The sequence below is a fragment of the Rousettus aegyptiacus genome, unplaced genomic scaffold (assembly GCF_014176215.1).
Source record: "Rousettus aegyptiacus isolate mRouAeg1 unplaced genomic scaffold, mRouAeg1.p scaffold_m13_p_18, whole genome shotgun sequence".
In the NCBI taxonomy this organism is placed as follows: Eukaryota; Metazoa; Chordata; class Mammalia; order Chiroptera; family Pteropodidae; genus Rousettus; species Rousettus aegyptiacus.
In genome coordinates, this window is record NW_023416293.1 from 20,962,274 (window position 1) to 20,971,765 (window position 9,492).

A 9,492-nucleotide genomic window follows, 5' to 3' on the forward strand; every position below is an offset into this window, starting at 1 on the left:
CTAGGTCACATGTATCATTTAAATCATGACCCGCTGTCCTCAATTTTCATGTCCCAACTTTATTCAGACACTTTTGTAAAAAAAAAAAAAAAAATCCTTGGATCAATGCACATACCCGTTTTCCCCATGCCTATAATCAAACCACAAAGAGGAATGAAAGAAAAACCCACCGACTGACAGTGTCCATCCTCAGATTTCCTCTCAGCAGTGTCTAGCGATCTTTGGATCATAAGATGGTCCACTCTTTCTATACAATTGCTACTATAAGTTTTCAGTTCTCATTTTAAACTCTTGCCCTACTACCCTCTTCCATTCTTATCAAACAATCATGCTTCTCATCTATTGGGCAAAATAAAGCATTATCAGGAAATGCCTGAACTCCCGCTTCCCTGTATTCAAACCTCTTTGTTCACACTCATTCCGAAACCCCTCTCTTCGGGTACAGGTTGATAGGAAAGGTCTTAGAAGCGAGCTAATCCTAGATTCTGTTTTCCTCCTGACTCTCTTCTCTACCGTAGGGACTTCTCCCAAGTAATAATTTTCTCTTTCATTTATGTTTCTGTCTCTCCCTTACTGCTGGCTCTTTTTAATACAAAAGCAAAATATACCCTCAACTCTCTAGTTACCACTTTATTTCTCTTGCCATCACTGCTAACTCAAAGGGCCAGCAGTAACGCTTTTGGATCTACGACGCTCAATAAGCATTCATTTGACTGATATTTACTGAGCATCTAAAGTGAACCAAGTACTTACTGTTATAGACTGGATATTTGTGTCCCACCAAAATTCATCTGTGGAAGCTTTAATCCCCTAGCGTGATGGTATAAGAGGTGGAGACTTTGGGAGTTAGGATTATACGAGGTTATGAGAGTGAGGCTCTCATGTTGGGATCAGGGCCCAGGACTCTATCTGTCTCACTCAGTGAATGGTCACCATTCCTAGCTACCTAACCCAGAAATAGGGAGTAATGACTATTCTTCATTCTAACACCCAACCAACAATCAATTTTTACCTATTCAAATATTCTCAAATATTCTCAAATATTACCTCAAATATTCTCCTCCCTCTCACACTGATACTGACTCAATTCAAAAGGAGTTTAGTTTTTCCTTCTTTATTTTTGCTTTCTTCTAGCCCATTTCCTCCACACTGCCACCAGGGTAATAGTTCTCAAATACAAATGTCCTCATGTCACTGTTAAAATCCTTCGGGGATTTCAGTGTCTTCATGATTAAAAACAAAGTCCCTGAGTGTGACTGGCAGGCCCTGTGTGATTACTTGTCTGCTCGCCCAGCATCGTTTCTAGACACTCCCTCCCTCTTGCCACCTTGGGATCCAGAAAACTGCAATATTTCTTGTTTCTAGAACTCGACGTGTGTTCTTCTACCTATTTGCATTAGCACGCTGCCTTTCCCTGGAACATTCTTCCGTCTCTTCTCGTTACCTGGCTAATGCCTGCTCACCTCAGAGGCTAAGGTCAGAAGCTTCCTGCCCTTACCCACCCCTGAAGTGATTACCCGTCCTGTGTCCTCCACTTGCCCTGCCGGGTCACCCCCCTCATGGCATGTATCACCTATGGAAGCAGTCTTTTTGTGTTCTTTGTCACCTTCACCAAATAGTAAATTACTTCCTCCAGAGCAGAGACCCGGTCTTATTTATTTTTTCACCTAGAGCTCGGAACAGTCCCTGGATGTCATAGGTGATCAGCAACTATTGTCGGAGTGAGAAACAGACAGAGGGCACAGGAAGAGGCGGTGGCCGCACCATGGAGGGGTTTGCTTTTAAACTGTGCTATGCCCGCAACGCAGACCTTGTGCACGAAATTGCTCCCATTTCCTCACTCAGAGGGGCGACTCCCAGCAGCAGTGGAAATATAGCTACTCATGAGAATGAGGACACAGTGACATCTGAGAAGCTATGGATGTCTGAATCGATAAGCAATGAGCATCTGCCATTTCTAGACAGAGAACCTTAGAGGGAACCCCGGAGAATTTGCTTGACGTGGTCCATACTTTAGGACAAAGTTTGCTGTGTTTGTGCTCTTGCTCCGACCATATCAGTCTTGAAAAATATCCTCAAATGATTGAATATAGAGGGGCGAGACATGAAGTGGAGCTCTTTATTTGGAAAACATCGAATGAGCAGTGTGACCGAATAGACAGTGATGAAACAAACAGGGCAATGAGATCAATGAAACATAGTCATGGAAACTTCACATTCACAAACCCAAATAATCCGAAATATTAGTCAGGATCTTTTCACATCCGAGAGGAATTAGGGAAGCACGGACCAATATTTTCTTAAGTTGCCTTCTCGAGAATGCATGTAATTCCAAGATGACAAAAGAGCATTTTGCTTTGATAAATGATGAGAATGGATCAAGACTGACTTGCCCCCAACAAGGGACAGATAAAAATGTTGGCCCTAGCTGGTGGGGACTTGGGAAACAGTTCATTGGGGTGTGGTTATGTTACTGGTTAGAGGGTATTATGCTAAGTGAAATAAGACAGAGAAAGATAAATACCATATAATTCCACTTATATGTGGAATTTAAAAAACAAAACAAACAAAACTGAAACAGACTCATAGAGAACGTTTTGATGGTTGCCAGAAGGAGGGGATTGGGAAGGAATTAAGAAATGCAAATTGGTAATCACAAAATAGCCATGGAGATGTAAAGTACAGCAATAGGGAATATAGTCAATAATATCATAATAACGTCTGATGTCATGTGGGTACGAGGCTTATCGGGGATCACTTTGTAAGGCATATGAATGTATAACCACTATGTTGTATACCTGAAACTAATACAATACTGAATGTTAAATTAACTGTAATTGAAAATAGTAAATATGCGTTTTTTAAATTTCTAATATAATTCAAATATAAATCAATATTCAACCTTAAAAACAATCCCACAAAGTCATGCATGTGGAGCTGAGACTCAACTGTTGTCCACTCTAGTGGGTGTTCATTTTAACCTCCCGTAATCTTTACTGTCAGGTAAGGTAAGCGAGCGCCAGACCACACAGGGAGCGAAGTGGAGAACGTGGGACGGGACCCCAGAGCTTCTGATTCCACATCTAGAACCCACGACTTTCGGAAAAACTCCAGGGAAAAACTCCTACCCTCCAAAGAAGTTACGTTCGGAAAGTAGAACAGCATTTTATCCCATTCAAAAAATTTTCTTTAAAAATAGAATTGCACACACAGATAACTTCACTACCAGAAATTTAACATCGATTTATGCACACACGTTCCCTCTACTCTAAAAGATAACAAATATTTTAATTATCTGTGTTTTATTTTATTTTTCATCAATATGAATACATGATTTTAATAAAAATAGTTTCTTAAATATAATTTTAGATACTATAAATAATTTAGATATATCAATTTGAATATACTTTTAAATACAATAATCACATGTTCTGCTTTATTTGAAAAATGTCCTTAATTTTTATAATAATGCTACAAATAAAAGGAATACTTAGAGTTTCTTAAAATGCAATAAATTTCCCAGTTTACAATTACATACTAAGAAGCAATAGTATGGCAGATATCTTTTTAAAATCAACATATAAAGCATTGGTACTTTTGTAGCAGAATGAGCTTTTTATGGTCAAAAGTAACCATTATATTTAGAAACAGACTTTTGATGTAAAGGAATATTTTCCCTCTCACCTTAATAACACATTTATAATAATAATAGGACGAACTTCTAAAGAACCTTTTATTTGAGAAACTCAAAAAACTTTCAAACTGTAGGCTGTTCCTCGTTAATACTTTTAATGAGGACAAAGTAAGAATAAAAATACCGATTTAAAGGAATCGTGATACTGAGGCTTCTTCACCAAGTGCTCTCCTCTGCGAGCAAGTCCCTGATGAAACCAATCACAAGCAAATTCCCCATCAAACTTCACTTTAGTGTCATTAGCTGTGAACTGGAAGTCACAGTACTTTCTCGTAAGAATTCATTTGGGAATTAAGTTCTCATCCAGACCAGCTGTAGGCTGAACAAGGCAGAACTCCTGACATCACATGCTTGCTTCCTGGTTTGAGAATTGAGAATTATGCTCCAGATAAAAGAGTTTCCGGGATCATAGAGAAATTATTTCCAGTTCATTATAACTCTTTTTGGCTATCTTTTAGCAACTTGAAGATACAGGCAAAATAATCCACTTTATTCTTCATTAAGTAAATTAGAAAACATTACAAACCATTAAAGGTCCTGATAAGTAAGTAGGTAGTCTAGAGAGATTAGGGTTGGGTCAAGATACGGGTCCTGGATCAGAAGTCAGCCTCCCTAGGAGTGAGAAGAACCCCAAGTTCAGTTCTCTTTCCGTGAAGGTGGGGCCAAGAACGATGTCTGAATATCTGTTATAAAAACAACAAACGACATAATTGTTTCATTTTCAACCCTTTCCTTCTTTCTGCAGCTTCGTTGTGTTGAAGATCTTCAGACAATTCAAGTGATCAAGATTTTAAGATATGAAAAGAAAATGGCCAAAATGTGTTTTTTAATGATATTCACCTTCCTGATTTCTTGGATGCCTTATATTGTGATCTGCTTCTTGGTGGTAAATGGTTCTGGGCACCTGGTCACTCCAACAGCGTCTATTGTTTCATATCTCTTTGCTAAATCAAGCGCTGTATACAATCCAGTTATTTATATCTTCATGATCAGAAAGGTGAGCTTTATAATTAACCAATTATTTTCACTCTGGGGGTGCATTGTTTGAAAACACAATACTTTTGTAGAAATAATCCAGAGAAGCTCCAATAATAAAAAGCAAAATCAAGAATTTTACAGGAAAGTAAAGGCTTTGGGAAAAAATATAGGATATTCCCAAAGAAAAGGATAACAATTCTCAGATCTACCATTAAAGGTTCATGCTTGTTAACGAAAATTCTGTTAAAACTATTGTTTAATTCATCATAAAACATTTTATGTCTAGTAATAATAAAAGCCACAAAGTTAATAATACAGGTATATCTTGGAGATATTGCAGGTTCTGTTCCAGACCACGGCAAATAAAGCAAGAATGTACATTTAAAATTCTCATCGTACTATGCAAGTTACACCTACTATCTTTACAAAACTCCAAGAAATAGGCACTAATATTATTCCTTACATTATTTATGGATTACAAAATATGTTTAGGGAAGTTAAATAACTTGCCGGATCCAGGAACTGTTGATGTCTGGATTTGAACTTTGTTTGCCTGAATCCCAAAAGTCCATGCTCCATAACTCCCCACCTGGGGTCATAGGTACCACTAGCAATTAGTGGGACTGTCGTTCACATGCCATGGACAAGGTGTAGCTAAGACTAATTTGGCTCAAGAAACTTCCTCAAGATCTGTTAGGAAGTTTATCTGTTTCTGTAAAGCAAGGTTTCGACTTAATGATTGTCAAGCATGACTGGAAAAGCCTCATCGTGACCCACATGAAGCTGAGCCTCTAAGTTACAAAGTTTAAGGATCAGAGAATATAAGTTATGAATGATGATTAATTACAATATTGGAATTTTAAAGTAACAGATAATATTAATAACAGAAAAAATAACTACTCTGCCTTCTAATGCTCAAGGGTTTGGAAGAAGAGGGCACTTCCATATTAACCTTAAAATGTTCACCTCTAAATCCTCTTTCTTCTTACGTCTTTCCTTTTCCCAAATGCTGTTTGTTTACTCTCTCCACAAGCTTACTTTCAAATGGGTTCAACCTCATTTCTCTTCCTGAAAGCCAGAGATTTTTAACTTGGAGTTTTTAGAACCTAAGAATTACTTGAATCGGCCACAAGAAAGCCACTGAAACCCCTGGAATTGTTTATAAAAGTTTTTGAAAATTTGCACATGTCCATTTTTCTAGTGAGAGATTATAACTTTAATTTACTGAAGGAGTATAAGACCTCCTCAGTTTAAGGACTACCACTTCAACAATCAAATAAGTACATTTAAAATACATTAACTAAAAATTATTTCTTGTGCCCTTTCTCTGGACCAATGAGCTATAAATCAGTGCTTTTAAGACATTAATGTTCATACTTGGCACCTGGACACCTTCCTATTCAGTATGTTTGGGTGCCCAAGACTCTGCATTTCTCACAAGCACCCACGTGTCCCTGATCCTTCTGCTTTTCAAGAGCACACTCTGGAGAAGAAGTCTTAAAGATACAACAAACGAATAAACAAAACCAAACAAAGAAAGAAAGAAATGAAACAGTGGTGTTTATCCTTAAGGAGCTTACCATTTATAAGAGAAAACACTTGTTTGGTATATATACTCTCCTTAACACTTATAATGATGCATCTTTAGCACTTAACCCTGACATACCAGACAGTAGTTTGGTGAATCAATGACGTCTCAAACAAATAAATGTTTATTAATGTGAATATTAATAAATATTTATTAATGTGAAATTAAATAGCAACTTGTATATAAATGGTATTCAAAGTACATAGAGATTAATATAGGCTTTTCTTATTTTTTTTCTTATTTCCTGATTTAGAAAAGCCCATGCATTATACTTTTATTTTGTTCTACATAAAGAGTGTAAATATGAAATTAAGTAACTTTTTATTTATATGTTTTATTGGCTATGATAAACTGACTAGTGTAACGAAAAAACTCCAACATTTCAGCGGATTAGCAAGAAAAAAGTTATTGCTCATTCAGGTCAGAGTCCAGGGCCCGATGTGCTTGGTGGAAAAGATGGGATCTGTTCCGTTGAGGTCATTTAGGAATGTGGGTTCTTTCCATGTTGTGACGTGACCATCTTCAGATCTTGACCCCCAAAAGTCATAGACAGGGACGAACAAGGGGCAGCCCCTGAAAGGGGGCTCAGAAATAGTGGTGTGCCCAGGACAAGGAGAAGACCCAGGGTGTCGGTGAACACTCGTGATCTCTGCCGTATTGTTTTTGATCCAACTGATTGATAATCTTGATAGAAAATAAATATTTTTTGCCTAATTGGAAGAACGTTAGTGAGTACATCAGTCTGCTTCCTCTGCCGGGAAGGGCCTCGTCTGTCCTGGCTGCCCACAGTCTCTCCAGATCACCGCACAGCGAGTCTCCTGGTGAGCAGTGCTCACTGCAGGTTTGTGGAACGAATTCTCGTTCGGAAACCCTTAAAGAAATAGATCTAGCTGCTTTCATAGAAGGTTCACGAAACTTGAATCTATGGAGATCATAAGGTATTGAGATAGTCTCATGTAGTCTAGTTAATGTCTTACATGGTCTCTAATAAATAAGAGACAAACCTCTAGGGTTACTTGCGTAGATCTGAGTATAACCACCTAATCCTACACCCCCATCGGCTGGCTAACAAATAGAAGAGAGCAACCCCGGTTAAATGTAACTAATTTTCTTGAATATTAATCCAGATTAAGGGCCAAACTTTTCTTACGATTGACTTTATTTTCTCTCTGCTCAGTTTCGAAGATTCGTTCTACAGCTCCTATGTTTCAGACCGCTGAGGTGCCCGAGGCCTGCTCCGGACCTACCGGCAGGTGGGAGTGAAACGCAGATCAGACCCATCGTGATGTCGCAGAAGGACGGGGACAGGCCCAAGAAAAAAGTGACTTTTAACTCTTCCTCCATCATTTTTATCATTACCAATGATGAATCACTATCGGTTGATGACAGTAACAAAACCAATGGGTCTAAGGCTGATGGGATCCAAGTACGACCTTTATAAGAATAAACTATGGTAATGAAAGAAGAGGACTTAAATTAAACACCATTTTGAAATAAGGAAATTTTGGAATATTATAAGGACTATTTTGGAATCCCCATTCTGTGTAATATCAACAGAACTTTTGTGACCCAGCGGGAAATCTCAATTGCCCAATATGTTCTCAAGCCTCTGGAAGCAATCTGGCAAGACGATTTATTTTGATTCATTGGGTGCTTCACATAGTGAAAAACCACTCATGGCATATGATGGGTATCTGGCACTGTCAACTTCTAACATGTCAGAAATTTCGTTTCAAATATATTTTTTAAATGACTATATTTTCCAAGGCACATAATACATTTTTCTCAAATATAAGGAGCTGTAAAAATAACTTTGTCTTATACACAGGTGTGAAATAGCTAGAAAATCTTAAATTTTCTTTAATGTTGGCTTCTATTCATCTCATCTAACGTTTGACCAATCAAATTGATCACAGACAATTCTAGGATGAAAAAGAAAATCAACCCCCTAACTATTGCTATTGTTAGTATGATAAAGAGGAATTTCAAATAAATTTCCTGCTCAGTAAACTCTAGAAGATACTATCAAAAAGAAACATGGCAAAGAAAACAGGATGGTGACTTTCAAGTAATCATGGTGTATAGGCAATCGTACATTGGTAGAGGATACACATGCCAAAGGTCGTGTGGATGGCAGATGGATATCTCCATCTATAACATTTCAAACATGAACATGGCAGAATTATCCTCTCCTTTTAATAATTTCCCACAATTTTGCCAAAAATTCGGGATTTAGCGAAGGAGTTTCAACAAAACAAACAGACCTACATTAGAAGGGAGATAAAAGTAAATGTAGAACTGTACTCATAAAATGTATTATTTAGTCTTTATTACTCTTCGATCAGTACACTGGATAATTACTAGTCAGCATAAGTGTAGAGGCCATTTTCCAGGAGTCATCGTTTAGACTAGAATTCAAGGATTCCTCTGACAATAAATCATTTCATCATGTCATCTAATTTTTATTTCTTAGATGACTGTCCTACTAGGGATGCATTTTCAAAATTAATCCTGTTTGAAAGACTTCTAAATGATTCAGTCAGCCTATTGAAGAAGGAGAATTTAAAGAAAACATTTTCACTAAGTAAACGTTTCAAAACCAAGTTCATTTCCGGTTCTGCCACAGCATGTAGTTCAAGTGTAAGTTAGTAAATTGCTTCGAACTGTTGGAAATAGAATAAAATTTGGCTTCATATTTTTACAATAACTTTCGCCCTTTGTTTCCTTTCTACTCTCATATATGTAGATATTTAATTTAGAAATACAAACGTTCCTGCCCTTCACTTAGTGTGGCATTAATAACCTTTTCTTAATCTTTGGAAGGTAATACTGGCATCTTAAGACTAGGAAATAAAATTGATTCACTTCGAACTCTAGAAAGCCCCTACATTCTTCATTTATACTTCTAGTTTTATCAAGTGAGTTTGAACCCTAGGCCTGGATAAATTCCACCCAGGTGATGAAAAGTGAAGTTAACATGTTACGCAAATTGTAAAATTTAATCCCAGGGTTGAGTCAATCCTATCGTGACTTCTATTATGTTTTGTTTTTTTTTAAAGGAAGAGTTGTCTGTCTTTCTTGAAGTCTCTAGGGCCTAACTTTTTAAGTGAAAGAGGCATCACTTTAAAGGACCTGACTTAAAGGTCGCGTTGTGGGGAAGCTGCATGTTGTGACTTAAAGTAGAGAGCTTTTTTTTTTTTTTAATAATTACAGTGAACATAAAGAATAATTC

General features: G+C 37.3%; 1 protein-coding gene across 1 annotated transcript in view; it reads left to right on the forward strand.

The window, feature by feature from the left end:
• Positions 1-9,466, forward strand: part of OPN3 (opsin 3) — a 47,428-nt gene extending 37,962 nt beyond the window's left edge. The window contains exons 3-4 of the mRNA XM_016166730.2: positions 4,440-4,691; positions 7,438-9,466. Of these exons, the coding sequence (XP_016022216.2) occupies positions 4,440-4,691; positions 7,438-7,701 (516 nt within the window). The 3' untranslated portion in view covers positions 7,702-9,466. The remainder of the gene's footprint in view (positions 1-4,439; positions 4,692-7,437) is intronic.
• The last annotated feature ends 26 nt before the right edge of the window (positions 9,467-9,492 follow it).